Genomic DNA, 14,917 nt, shown 5'->3' with positions numbered 1-14,917 from the left:
AGTGCTGTTCAGCCTTTCCCTCCAGCCGTGCTGCTTTCCAAAAAGCATACAGTCGACTTTCAGTCTAGTGAATATTTCTTGGCTGACAACAGATAAAAGCCTTCAGTTTCCTGGGAGAGGACAGAGCATAGAAAATGCTGCTTGCATAGTCACTAGTGGACTCCCTTTAATGCTGGCTAGACGATTGTGAGAACTTTTAAAGTGACGATAGGGAGAATCTACTTTCAGTGAAGCAGAGTTCATTCTTGATAAAGGGGTTTCCTGCAACCAGTTCGCTGTAACTCTAGAAAGCCCTACCTTTTGTAGTCTTTGATGGAAAGGGAGAACAGACTTTTCTGAGTTCTTGGTAAATCCCAGAGCTGATAGTGAATGCTTAACACATTGAATGCAGGAGGAAGGAGACTCTTTGGAACTTGCTTCCAGTAAAGCATTCTCTAAATCAGAGTAATATCCTCACTAAGCTGCTTAATAATGAAAATGGTGGTCAGAGGAGTGTAGCGATGAATGTCCTTGGAGGTGGGAGAAAAAGGCTGAAGCAATGTAAATGAATTTTCTGAATCTTTTGTCAAGTGATTATTATCTCTGATCACAGCCCTCTCTTAGGAAATTGGAAACAAAATCAAGTGTACTTCTTCTGCACTGCCAAAAGAAGAAAGCAAAACTTTTGGTCATACTAACCAGGAGTGGAAACAATACAGACTGACTGTTATGTAGGCAACTAAAACTGTGCGTAATACAACAAAGGTGAAAGGCTACTTTAGAACTATAGCTTTACTGTAAAAGATAAGTGTTGGGTGAAAGTCACTAGGAAAGTGAGCCTGCTACTTAAATTTGAACAGGATTTGATACAGAGCCAAGTTCAGGCTGAAGCGGTACGTGTTGAACCTGAACTAGTTCTCCAAGTTCTGCTAGAAAACTTGTTGCTGCTCCTTTTGCTTTTCCTTCCCATTTGACAACAGCTGAGATGGAGCCATAGGAAAGATTTCTTTGAAGGTGCTTTTGGTTTTTATGTAGGGGATCTTTGTTTATTTTGGAACACTCCCTCCTGTAGGTAACATGCAATGTGCTTCAAAATGTTTGTGAAGGAATTTAGGGAGTAAAACACATTTTTAAAATATCCATGTGAGCGAAGTCACATCACACTAAAATAAATAATGAGTGATAAAGCACAAGGTGTTCAGTGTGGCCATTCACAAACAGCCTACTCAATACTGAGTTTCCCATTCTTCCTGTTGCTAATTTTATAGATCTTGTCACTGAAAAGCTATGAGCTAGATTCTCAGCTGGTGAAAACCTGCGTATGTAATCAAACTTGCACAGTTTAATTGTAGCCACCTCAAGTACCTCTATAGCACTGTAACTTCTTAAGTAGTAAGGCGTCTGCCAGTAGCGAATGCCACTACTGCAATGCATGAAACTTAGTTTGCAAGCAGTATTGCTCAAGAAGGATGCTTCCTCCTTCCCTGCTTCATGGAAAAGGGGAGAGTGTAAGGTGAATATAGTCTCCTAAAATTTCTCGAGGAGCTGCATGGGTAGTTAGACACACAATGACTCTTTTATTTAAGACAATGTAGCTTTAATAGGAGGTATGTGGCTAAATACCCATGCAGCTCTTTGAAAATATGGTAGCTGGATTGCTACAAGCCGTAGTGACCATAACAAGTGCTTTAAACCCAGTTACTCAGTGCTGTTAGAGGAAACTTATCTGATGGTCCGAACCCTGAAATCAACCCAAATATTTTTCACTCTGTCATGCAGTAATCTTGCTTTCATGAGAGAGACTTCTTTTTTTTCAGGAGTATACAGCAGGATTTTATGGTGTTCTTTGTTTGGAAGCTGTAAGTTAACTTTGTGCATGTGTGGCTTCAGGGTTTTTTTTTTTAAACTTCCTTATTTGGTCAGGTAAGAACTCTTCTCCTAGGTTTGTCCTGAGATTTGTTCCCAGGCTGTAATTTCAGCCGTCATCCCATGCTGCTTGCTTAACATTTGTACTTTTTCAGCTGAATAAGATACTCTAATTGTTAATTAAGTATCAGTGCAATTAAATTCCGCTAGCACCTCTGCCTCTCGGAGGAGGCGGCTACAGTTTCAGATACTGCTTGGTTATTAAGTAGGGTGATTTATTCATGAGTATCATGAAGAGTATTCTCATCTCCATTTTCCAGGATCCCACGGGTGCAGGGACTTACCTCTTGGTTGAGCTAGAGAAACAGAATCCAGGCGTGTGGACTAGGATTCAAAACCCAGCATCCTTTAGCCGGTGCTAATTTGCAGTTTGAGTGTGAGAGATTGAGCCGGGCATTGCTCTCTGCAGGTGACTCACCCAGTAGATCTCTCTAAGCTTGTCAGTCACTCAGGCAGTCCCTGAGGTCAGCAGAGACAGGTCCTCTGGTGTCAGCCTGTGCAGCTGCTCTGCTTCTAGTGTTTAAAGGGTGGCTGCAAAGAAGATGGGGACTCCCTTTTTAGAAGGAGTGCCATTGAAAAGACAACGGCTAATGAGTACAAGTTACTGCTGGGGACATTCTAGTTGGATATGAGAGGAAAACACATTAGAGTAGAAACTCTTGTCCAAGCTTCAGTGGTTTTACTAAACATAAGCACGTGTAAGTCCCGTTACTCTCCCATTGGTAGAAGACAGAGAACAAATTGCAAATACTTGACAACAAACCGTTGAGTTATGTTATTTCTTGTATAATATAGATGTGAAAAAAATTCCTATGAAGGTTTAAGAGCAGGAATCTATAATATACATTGATTTGCTCGAAAACCAGAGGACAAACAGATGCTGAAGAACTAAGGCAAAACGGAGATACTGAGAGAGTGAAGGATTCCTTGAAGAGACTAGTGACAAATCCAACATCCCTCTACTACTCTACAAAAATAGTGTCGGTAAAATAACCACAGTAAAAGTCAGCATAGTTTAATTAAACAGCATCATTTTCCATTTGTGTGTTGGCTTTTTTTTTAACTAGGAGATGGCCACTTTGTATTTAAGGAGAGTTAATAGTTTCATAATCCCAATGTCTTTATAGACTGTGCTTGAACATGCATTCATGCATTTCTGTCATCTTAAACTGGTGCATCTGAAATTTCCTCCTCTTTCCATTTACTATTCTGTGGGTGTTTCTCAGTAACATGAACACAGTTAATTCCAGCCCTTGGAACCCAAGCAGAAATACAGAGGTTCCTAATGTCGGCCAGGCTAAAACCAGAGCTGAGCTGAAAAAGTGCTTGGCACCATTTATGTGGTTATCAGTTAAAGACCTTCTAAAACAGGGACTTCCTACCTGAACGTGAAAGAACAGACTGCACTGAAAGACTTGCCGTGTTTCTTGGGCAAGAGATGTTATTAGCGTCTTAAATGGTTAATATTGTTCAATCTAAAATTTTAAAAATAGAAATGTTTTAGTAAGGCTGGTGGGCCAGGACTGTTTAAAAGGTGAAGAGCGGAGAGGGAGTTCTGAAGACTATATGGGGGAGAAACAAATCTGTTGTGCATTTGCCTTCCTGAATAAATACCTCATCCACTTCACCATATCCATGCTCTCTAATATCCTAAATCCTGCAACATTCTCAGCAGCCTTATAATTATTTAAGGAAGGATCCGTTCAGTTCATCTCTTAACAGCTGCTAATCCCCCAGAAACGAATAGTTTATTCACTAACGAATCCATCCTCACTGGCAATACTGTACTCAGTCTTCACCATCACCCTTCATTAAACCCCATGATATGCTTGTAGCCTTTTGGATCAAGACTGTTCATATTAAGCATTGTTTCTTTTTAACAAATTATATTTCTGGTTGAGGAGAGAAAAGCTGTTTGTGTGTGTTGATACAACTGGAATATATCCATATACCATTAGCTACAACTTGTGCATGTTACACATTCTGCTCACAAGTATTAGGATGCAAATAGACACTGGGAGTAAGAGGATCTATTTCTAGAGCAGCAGATACCCAAACCCAGCTCCTTTTGCAAGCCTTACAACTGAGACTTCTGCAGCACCAGCTTGCAGAACCTAGGAGGTGTAACAAACAATTCACATTATTTCCTCTCCTAAAGTTATGCACTATATACCTTTAAGATTAATTTGAAGAACTCTGCAAACTCCTCTTTTCTATCATGCACACTCACTCCGATGTCGGCACTTTTATATTTTAATCATCCCTCTTACTGGCCTTGGAAGAAGTTATGCAGACTTTTGTCTAATTTGTAAATAAGAGCCTGACTGCCACTGAAACAGCACCCATCAGTAAGTCAACTGACAGAGGAGTTTGCCAGGGAGGGCAAGAGAGAGTTTTCAGAAGGCTTTCCCTAAGGTCACCCACTCCCAAAGCAAAGAGGTTTAAACAGAGCTATTGAGATAAGGAGTATGCTGCAGTGACCTTCATCTGAAAGCTGTATTTGTCGCTCTCTCCTCCCATTCTTCTTTCAGTTTAGGAAACAAAACTGCATTTCCATGATAACATATTTGGAAAGACCTCTTTTTCTCTGTTTTTTTCCTATAAATCATCATGTAAATCATCATGTAAATGATGGTTTCTCTAGAGCAGCTCTGATGAGAGTTGAGTCATATATCAAATTCTTGAGAGATGAATGATATGATCTGGTAAGGTGAAACCTATTTCCATTGTGTACCCTAATAAGAAGTGGTTGCAAGTCTATTAAAGTAGATCTTACTCCTTGGCTTTTAAATAAGGTTAGTGTGTACCACCACCCTAGGGATTTTAAAATAATGGCTTTTAAAACAGCTTTTTCAGGCAAACCAAATGTTGGATCAGACATGCTGGAATGAGGGCAGGAGAGTCTGCTGTGAATCCCTGAGGTGCTCACTTTAAAATAGTGCAGTGCACTCCAGGGCAAATAAAACAACAGGAAATCAGGAGAGTTCAACTGTTGCAGCTATTTATTCTACAGCAACTTCAAGTCAAATCAACCAGCAGGTGTCTGTGGCCTCAAGGTAGGAAAGGCTGACCATCTGCCAGTTTCCAGACTTGAAACATTGCAGCTGCCTGACCTGGAGGAAATTTTATTGTTAGTGTACCAGGAATCTCAGTGCTACTGTCATGGGACATTTTCACTGAGGAATACATGATTGTCACTTGACAAAACGTTGAACAACTCCCTCTCCCAAAGATCCCATTTTAAGTAATTTGGTTATCGTATTTTTCAGATCCTTGCATGAAGAGCAGCAACAAGAATACCAATGTTTGAAGACATTGCTTTTGTCCAGGGGAAGCAAAATGTGTCATAAAAACCCCAAAAGTGTATTTTGCAAATATGTTTTTAAACCAAGTGAGGTGCCTTGGATGTTCACCTTACCTTCTCAAAAGGCCCTGTGAAGTTCAATAGTTAGTTCTGCCTAAGTGCCTTTTTCTTAGGAAAGAAAAAGAGGAAAGAAGCAACAGGACTTGCCTTGTATTTTAAGCATAGTAGTTGTACTCCCAGGTGCCTCAAATATTACATACACCAGTAGCATATTTCTATCATTATTTTCACCTGTAAAAAAAAACAGAATGTAAAAAGGAAAGGCAGTTAAAATGATCTGATATATATCCAGACTGGAAAGGTGAAAGGAGACTCCCAGTCTGGGAACACCTCTTTTCAAAGACTGTTTCCCTGAGGAGAAGCTGTGGTGAGGGCTCTCCAGCTCAGGAGGGAACAGAAATGCCTTTTGGAGAACGTGTAGGATGAGGGAGAAGTAGGGTGATGTCATCACTGTGTTTTAAGAGACCAAAAATAGCTCTTTAGCAATTTTGAATACAAGTCGCTGTTCCTCTCCCCTGAGCTGGCCATGAGGAAGCAGAACAAGCCTCCTGCAGCCTTTTCTCTTAATTTAAAGCCGTTGCAGAACACTGCAGAGAGGCTTTGGCTCTGGAGAGCTGGAGTAAAGCGCTGGCTACCGAAGGGTCACTCTGGGGCGGTGTTGGAGCCCGTTCCTGTGACTGCACTGACCCCTAGTGACTGCAGAGACAGTTAAATAATTTACAGATTCGATTGTTTTCAAAATTAAATATGTTTACATAACGTCTTGCTCTACAAGGACACTTTTTTTCAGCAAATGTCTTCATTAGGAGGAAATTGTCAAGACCCTTCTGTTTTAAGCAATCTCTACAATTCCCAGGGAAGTTTTGCTCAGTTTTATTTTACAACAACCAATTTTTTTTCTCATTTGGGTGTTGACTTGAGATGGATTTTTTGCTACCTTAATTAATAAATAGCTTCATTAAAATATCAGTGCTGCTGAGATGCTGGGAGTTAATGGTTTAAATTTAGCCATGTAAGTTTGTTCAGGAACGCCGGATGTCAGGCTGGAAGCTTTGCAAACTTTTAATAAAATACAGGTGGTACCACTGTTAATCTGTTTGCGATCTGATACGATGCACCTACAGGAGATGTCTGACCTTTGAGAAATACCGTCTGGAAAAACATTGTATATTTTAACAGGTATAAGGTGAAAGCAACAAAGCATTTCTTTCCCTTGGGCCTTTCAGTTCAGCAGCAGACAATGTACGTGCACATGTAATACCAGGGCAAGTCCAGCTTTCCTTCAGTAGCCCTCTGCCTCAGATCTTTGGCTCCTTATCTCAGGATTTACTTTCAAGTCATGATAGGTTCAACAAGTGTGGGGGATTTGTCATGCAGTGAGTATGTGAAAACACAGAAATGCAATCTTTAGGGCCCCACTGCATGAAATGTAGAATATCCTCAATTTCCTTTGACTCCTCTTTGGGGCCCTAATGACAGACACAACCAGATAGAAGAGGATTAAGAAATGTAATAGGGGATGCACCTGTGATCTGGAAAACACGTGTGTGTTTTTAATATTTTTGTGGATCTTCGTGCCATTGAAACTGTGAAAAGGAAATCTTAAATAAGGATTCGATGGCACAAAGCACTGATCCCTGTCAGTTCCTCTGACTTCAGTCGAGAGTAGTTAACACCTCACAAGAACTGTTAATATCTTGTTGACCCATGTATTTATTGTACAGAGATGAGGTATTTCTTAGTATCTATGACTTTCTGGGCTGAGCAATTGATGACTCAAGAGAACAAGATTTGTAATTTCTCTACGGGAAGCTCCAGTGAAAAGGGAAGAGATAATGTACTGAGGTTGTGTTCCACAACAGTCCGGGACCAGCCAAGTATCGCCCTCATGGCCACGTCCTCCTCCTGCTTTTCTCTGTCTTTCCCTTGAGCTGGGCCTTTCACTCAGCCCAATCCTGTGCAGTGCAATGACTATCAGCATGTTAAGATGCTAGAAAATTATTTTCTTTTGGTTTTGGCTTGTTGGGGTGGCTTTTTGGGGTGGGGAGGTGGGTGAAATTGCATCAGGAGGTGCTAGTTCTTTATGATCCCAGTTTGGAAAGGCACTCAGATTCTATAAAGCATCTCTTCAGATGCTGGTTTTTTGAGATCACATTCAAAAGAAAAGGAGGACAGTGTAGATAATCCTACAACCATTCAGATGCTGGGAGCCCCAAGTTGTGCAGCACTGAATGGGCCTGCGACTATGGCCCAGCTCACCCTGCACCTCCCGTCCATGGAAAAGTCACCCCATTTGGTCATTTGAGCTCTGACAGGATTTTCCCAAAGAAGCCAACTCTATTCCTCATTTCCACTGTCAGACAAAAAGGGTGTTCACCTGAGAACTTGTCGCTGCACTCTTAGATAACGGCTAAGCCAGGCCTTATCTAACTGAACACAATATCCCTCTGAGGAAGATTTTAAATGGCGTCAGGCAGACGACATAGAACATGTTGCCGCAAGGCATCATGTACTGCAATTTGAAACTGCGATGTCTAGTTAGGGGGGAGGAAACATTTTCAACACGTTTAGTCCTTGATTTTAAAAAGATGTTTCTTGTCTGTTTTCTTACATTTTCTAACTCTCAGCTAAACCAGGTACTCTAGATTTTTCTTCTCTCAGTTAAGGAAAGTGAGGCCCAACTGCATGCATGTTTACAGTCACTAGAGCCTTTATAAATTTAAATTATTAAAAATCAGATTTCTAAATAGAATAAAAATCACATCGTTACCACCTGAGGTTTATGCAAGATACTCTGAGTAAAGTAGGGTAGAGAACTGTATGACTGTATTTCTCATAGAACAGTAGAATCATTTCAACTCGAAGGCACCCTGGAAGGTATCTGATCTATCCCTACGTTCTGAACAGTCACAATGAAGAAGGGCTCCAAGGAAGAAAAACACTTTTACATTCACAGTTACAGGTGCCACCCAGATAAGTGCTGGATCCCAGTGCTACAGAAAGAAGTTTGAAGGGCTCTCCTCCAAAACCGATTATGTTCTAAGAATGACCAAAGGTCAGGTAGATGCGAAAAGGGAAAAACGCCCGAGACAAAGATAGAAGTTACATCTATGTAACAACTGGGTGTGAGGTTTGTTTCTTCAGAAAGCAGTATTAAAGTATTGAAACAAAGAGCTAAACTCAACAGTCAGAATTGAGTATAACTGTTAAGCAGGTATTCTTTATTCGCAGCACTGGGCAGCACTGGGGATCGCTCCACCACAAGTGCCACCCTTACTAACAAAACTCTCTGACTAATATACACAAAAACCATACATATGCATTAGACTTCTTAGAAAAGGCAGTCTTATGCTAATGGTTCTTAGAATTCATTTACATAGTTTGAGCATGTGTCATGTGTAGTAAAGATAGAGTGAGGGTCTTCTCCCCTCCTTAGGGGTCCACATAGCCTTTCTCACGCTGTCCGTTGGTGAACTTTGGGGTTCTTGTGTCCATATATGGTCATAAAATTACTTCATCCGTCCTTCAGCCCCTGTTTGTTCCAAGGAGGTTAGTTTAGACCAGCTTTCAGTCGCTTATCTTGACACTGGTGTCTTCTTAGGCACTTGTTTTTTTTAGGTTCCTGCTGTTAGGGATGTACTCAGGGAGTTTTTCAAACTGTCTAAGGTCTGTCTTATCTTTACTAGGCAAGGAGTTAAAGGTTTCAAAACATCTTATAAATGGGTAATGACTACAGAGGGTAGTTAGGAAAAAGTATAAATGAAATTATATATGTTACAGTAAAATACAGGAAAAATAAAAGCTAGTAAAACACAAGTGATGTCTAACGTTAAAACTAAATGTCTTATTTTACAGGTCCTGTACATTAGCAATTTCAAGTAGACTTGTAGCAGCTTCCCTTCAGTATCTTATTTCTCTCACTTTGATCTTGGTCTTTACCCAATCTTCTATACTTTAGTTCAAAATGTGTGTAAAAACTATTTCAGTTAATTCTGAGAGTTTTGTTGTGAAGTTCATTTAGTTCCTAACACGGTTCTGCTGCCCTGCTAAAATGGCAAAATCTCAAGATTAAATTCAGACTGAGCCCCCAAACATCTGACAAACGGCTAAACTGTCTAAAAATCTGGCTTTCACACCAAAACAGCTACTTTCTAGAATGCATCGCTATTGTTGTTTACATGAAAAGGTCTCTGAAACAGCTAAGTCAAACCAATAGTATTTATTCATATTAGGAATTATGCCTTAAAACATAGTCTGTAAAAATAATTTCAACTGTTGAATTTTCATAACAGATTAAACTTAGTACATCTATTGAAGGCTATTGAAATTTGAAATGTTATAGTGCACTTCCTACATCTTATTTTCAGAATTTGTAATTTTATCACCTTTGGATTTTCCAGTTGATAATTCCCTTGTTTGAGTTTAGATTTTCCTTGTAAATTGAAGTACTCGCTTCATCTCTTTCTCCTGTGTACATTAGCGTGCTCCTTTTTTATTGACTTGCATGTCTTCTTGGCTCTGCTGTCAAAATAGAGAGACAGAACATTTTGTGCGTAATTTATTAGAATAAAACAACATGCTCTTTCAGCAATATTTTCAGAAGTACACTATCAACACTTCTAGAAGCAACAGAAAAAAAAAAAGTTTCATCCTAATATAATTCACCCACGTTTCAAAACATTCCATTCAAGTAGTTTTCCTCTAAAACCTTCCCAAGCAGATGCTTGAGAGCCGTGTGGTGGTTGCACAAAGCAAGCAAAAATGGTAGCGAGCCTGGTGAGGGATTCCAGGTGGTGGGTTGAGGTGCTTTGCATCTCTGTGGCGCCTCAACGGGATTTGCATCTCCGACTGGAATCAGAATGGCCTAATGCTGCGTGTGGAACTGCCCTGGGTCAGCTCAGAGCAGCACTGACAGCGGGGCCGTCTGGGGGGTCTGAAACAGGTGGGGAGGGACCTGTTGCTTTTACTAAAAAGATGGAATTGTATCAAGCAGTTACCTGAGTGGTTGTTTTAAAGTGAGAGAACGTTTTTGCATGTGGATTTCTTTTCCTCCAGTTTCGTGCATTATGGGATCCTGACGCTGGACCAAATTTACTCTTGCCCATATTCAGGCATAAATAACTGAATTTTCACCTGCAGGGGCAAATCGAAAGCAGCACAATACAGACAGGCATATTTGAGGCATTTTAAGAATCTGATGTAAGCAGGAGCGCACCTGTACATTCACTGAATTTTGATTCTTGATTGGCAGTGCCAGTACGGTAGACGACATATGCAGATCTTCGAGGTTCTGGAGAGTTGAAAGAAGACTTTCTTCCAGTTTGTGTCACATAAAGACTAGAAGAATCGGTTTCATCATCCCTCCTTTGACCCCTTAGTTGGTAACTTGGTTTTTCTCTGGGGTTTGAAGTGTGAATTCCTAAAAGTGAGAAAACAAGCCAAAACATTGTGCTATTCTTCAAAGTTTGACATATTGGCTGGAAAACAAGATTAAAAAATTGTTTGTGGGTAGCCCAATCCAAATAGATTCAGTTATTTGATTTACCCCATGATGCTCAGCAATGAGAAGCCAGTGCTAAAGTATATTACCTCCATTTTCAAAGGCTCTGCGATCTGTTCTGAGAATATTCTCAATTGCCACTCTCCTTCCTGAGCGCTCTCCTTCTCTTTTGGCATTATTAGGTTTTGTAGGAATTGTATTGCCATCACTTGGACAGGGAAGAGAAAGAATGTTTTAGTTGCTTGTGGGTAAGCACGGGGAACGGCACTGCCATTCTCTTCCTCCCACCTCTGGGAGCTTGTGATTAGTTTAGTGCAATTTCCTTTAACCTCTCATTTTCTATGCTTCTTTCTCTTTGGTTAGTTCTTTGGATCCTGCCGAGTGTAACTTGAGCACCTGGTGTGTGACTGCCGTGCTCTCTAAGGAAACACCATAATACACAGGTTGAAGAAGACCACGGCTCTAAAGTAAGGAACCAGCTACAAGCACCTGCTTGTTCTTTAGCTTCTCACTTTTCGTGAATGATATTTATGAATCCTACCTGATCGAATATGTGGCATATTCAAGGTGCGTGTCATCATTGTACCTAAAACCTCAAGAGAACTCACCTGAAGAAATGCTCTGGGGAAACACCTCTATCCTTCTGTGAATGTATCTAATTATAAATAAAGATGAATATGACAAGCTATATCCATATATTTCTAACGGATTTCCCTGTCTTTAAATATATATAAATATTCAACAGAAATAGCTTATCAAAACTATTTTAATAACAAACATTTTAAATGTAGAAAGGAGAAGAAAATAATTTTGCCCAGTTCTATTGAACAATTTAGGCTGGCAAAAGCATGGCTTTGTATGTCTGTATGGTTTGAAATGGAGACAATTTTTCCATTCCATTTTTTATGAGCACATCATCCTACTCAAATCTGCGTTACATTAAACAGTATTATCAAGATTTTTATGGCTGAAATTTACACTAATGTGAAAATAATTTTTTTTTTTTAATTGAAAGTGGCATGTCATATTTCTGTCCAGCAATTTCTGATGACTGCTCCACTGATGAGTCTGGTGCGTTATGGTCAGAAGATAATGCTCTCTCCTCAAATGGAATTATACTATTGCTTATTCAGTAAAAGAACTAATACAGGTATTTTTCTTTTTCAGTCATGCCACTTGCTGAAGAATGAAGGAGAAACATAATACAGGAGGTAAATATTTCTTAATTTGTATTTCTGTGTCCCGCATTATGTTGGATAAAGCCTAGCATTCAAACTGAAATGGAACTCTTTTGTTGCTATCTCTTAGAAGGCACTTGAAGGGGGTATTTATTTAGTCTAAATTTAGTTATAGAAAAGTTTGATGTGTGGCTGCATTTCATCATCTAGACACCCAAGACAGCCAGCAGAGAGCACAGAGCTCCTCTGGGAAAGGGACTCGTCTCACCTTTCTTTGACACTGTCTTACGATGCAATAAAAAGCCCCGTAAGAGCGCCTGCATGGCCTGACAGGAAATTGAAACTACATTCCTACCTTAGGATAGTTAAAACTAGGCTACACAAATCTTGATCTTGAAGAAAAACTAGATGCAAGACCTATGTTGTGTATCTCAGGAAGGTACACATAGGGTTAATAGCCCATTTCTATCTTTCCCACCTACAGTTGATACAGATAGTCACAACGTGTGTGACACTGGAGAGAGAGAGAGATGGGGGAAAATTAATGAAGTATTTTTATGCTCTTTGTAATATCCTGTCTTTATCAACACTAAATTTAAGAAGTGGGGAGGAGGGGCAAACTATGTGATAGTTTCTCCCTGTAACAGTAATTTGAAAAGTGGTAAACATTGTCCAAGAAGATGAAAAGTACTTGCCTTTCTGCAAGTCTCGGTCGGTAGTTTCCAAGGGCAATAGCTCATTTTCCCGAGGTGAAGACACAGTTTTTGTTGATTGGTGTTCGTGAGAGTGCTGAATCCTGTAATACTCTCCTAAACACACCCCAAGAGGGAAACAAAAAAACCCAGCAAAGTTTACTATATTGGCAGCAATGCTGTTTAGGAAAGAGTGGCTAAGTTTGTATTTACCAGATTTATAGCATATTTCCTTTATTGCTCTTTCCTCTTCAATATCTGCAGCAGTCTTAGGCACCCAGTTAGGAACATCTGTAGGAAATATTTTTCAAGGATTACTAGACAGCTATACAGAGATCTTCAGCAATTCTTAATAACCAACCACCATAAGGAATTTCACTTTGGTCACAGTCCTTCTTTTTTTCTGACTGCAGCCTCTGCTCCTGGCCAGAAAATTGATTCCTTGCTATTAGGTATTTCCAAGTGCAATGGACTTGCAGTTACAACACATATTGAGAAGAAATGTTTGTTGATCTAAACTGATCATCTTCAGTACTCATGATCCTTCTTTTACCCCCAAAAGGAAATCTTCTGATGAAACATGTCACCAGGGAGTGCTTGTCACAAAACCTCTGCCCACAGTTCCTCTCCTGCAGTGTCTGCCAGCAGAGCTGGCGAAGGGAGTGCTCCTTGGCTGTCTCAGGTAAGGCTACTGAGATTAGCAAAGCTCTGCTTCTTACATTGTTGAGGTTCCTGTGGCTTACTCAGACTGAAACCGAGTTAGGAGGCAGGAACAGGCAGCCCTGCCAGCCAGCCTGAAGGGCAGGGGAAAGTGAAACGCAGCTTGGGGCTGCCTGAGAGTTGGCACAGCAGTTTGCGGAGTGCCCACGTGAGAGTAGGTCGCTCTCTCACTTCCACTCTCCGGAATGTGCAATTCATTCCTTACCTGTGAATCTGGCGTCTCTGAGTGAGATACATTCAACAGTTTAACTACATTTAAAAAAATTAAAAAATAAGTAAATATATACAAAAAAATAGATACACATAGACATTCAGTTTGTGAAGAGTGTTGTGTGGAGTCTCTTTGCTAGATTTAAGAATAACTTTCTGTAGTAAAATGAGACTGCCCACAGAGCGTAGGAAATACGTTGAAGAAATTATTTAAGTTGAAGTCACACCACTATCTTTTGTGAACAAACCTGTGACTTTAGGGATGAGCATGTACAGCCCCTGTTCAAGACTCTGTTTCCCAGAAAAGAAATACCTCCTAAACTTGTCATTTCATCCCCGAATTTTGAGAAATTTTGAAGGGTATTTGATGGCCATCTGAACCATGGATCGTATTTTCAGCTCTATTTAATGAAAAAGAGGTTTGTGAATTATACCACTATTGAAATATACAGCCAGGCATTTCACAGGAGTTAGAAAATGTTGCCTCACTCACATCTGGTGACTACTGGTTCCAATAATTTGGGGATTAGCTGGAAACTATTTCAAAAACTTGTCAACAGCTCTTTTCTGAAACTGTAATGGTTATTTGAATAAATCAGCTGTGAAGTGTCAGAAAACCCCATTCTACTTCCTTGTAAAAGAAAGAAAAAGCTTGTTTACAGTTCTCTTCCTCTTGATCATCATCTTCATCATCCTCTTCATCCTTGAGGTGTATAATCAGTGGAGGGTGAATTGGCAGTAGAATATTCTGTGGATTCCTGCGTGATTGTTGATGACGGACTGGATGCAGAATCCCTTCTTGGACACCCTGTTGCAGTGGGGCATCTGCAGAAAAGAACATTGTGTTTCTTTTGTTAGGAGGGAACTAGAATATCAAATCCAGGTTCAGACCAGCAGGTATAGTTCTGAAATCATTCTCACGCTGAAGGAATCGTTACACAGACAGATTGTGCTTTCTAGGGAAAGCCTTCTGCGGAGGTTGGCAAAAGAGCATCTTCCAGCTACAGAAAGCAGGGAAAAACACAGATACTGGCTCCTCTGAGTGCACAGATGAGGCACTGCTGAATGAAGCCTTCTGAAAAGAGGAACGGTTTGATCATTCTACACTATTTGAGAAAGGCTGGGTATCTCTTGCAGGTGGTGGATAGATTAATTTCAGTCACTAACCTTCTTTCTTCCAGTCCCTTTGCAGTTATTGACAACCTAGGGAACCATGTGATTAGTAATACCTGGGCTGCAGGGAGTAACTGAGTTTAGGACCCCACCTGTGAAAATATTTTAAACAGGCTGAATAACAGGCAGGCCTGTATCACTGCCTGTGGCATCAGTTCTGAAGCATTTAGCAACA

The 14,917-nt window shown here is 40.3% G+C and overlaps 1 protein-coding gene across 1 annotated transcript; it reads right to left on the bottom strand.

The window, feature by feature from the left end:
• Positions 1-8,462: 8,462 nt before the first annotated feature.
• Positions 8,463-14,669, bottom strand: LOC141924022 (uncharacterized protein C12orf50 homolog). The gene is made up of 9 exons (XM_074825840.1): positions 14,600-14,669; positions 14,230-14,394; positions 12,853-12,930; positions 12,639-12,756; positions 10,859-10,977; positions 10,485-10,688; positions 10,267-10,402; positions 9,655-9,787; positions 8,463-8,801 (listed from the first exon to the last, which is right to left on the bottom strand). The coding sequence occupies exons 1-7, from the start codon at positions 14,667-14,669 to the stop codon at positions 10,377-10,379; spliced, it is 780 nt and encodes a 259-aa protein (XP_074681941.1). The 3' UTR covers positions 8,463-8,801; positions 9,655-9,787; positions 10,267-10,376.
• Between the last annotated feature and the right edge of the window lie 248 nt (positions 14,670-14,917).

The sequence above is a fragment of the Strix aluco genome, chromosome 5 (assembly GCF_031877795.1).
Source record: "Strix aluco isolate bStrAlu1 chromosome 5, bStrAlu1.hap1, whole genome shotgun sequence".
NCBI classification, from domain to species: Eukaryota; Metazoa; Chordata; class Aves; order Strigiformes; family Strigidae; genus Strix; species Strix aluco.
Note: the sequence above shows the minus strand (reverse complement) of the source record. Positions and strands in the feature narration are given on the sequence as shown.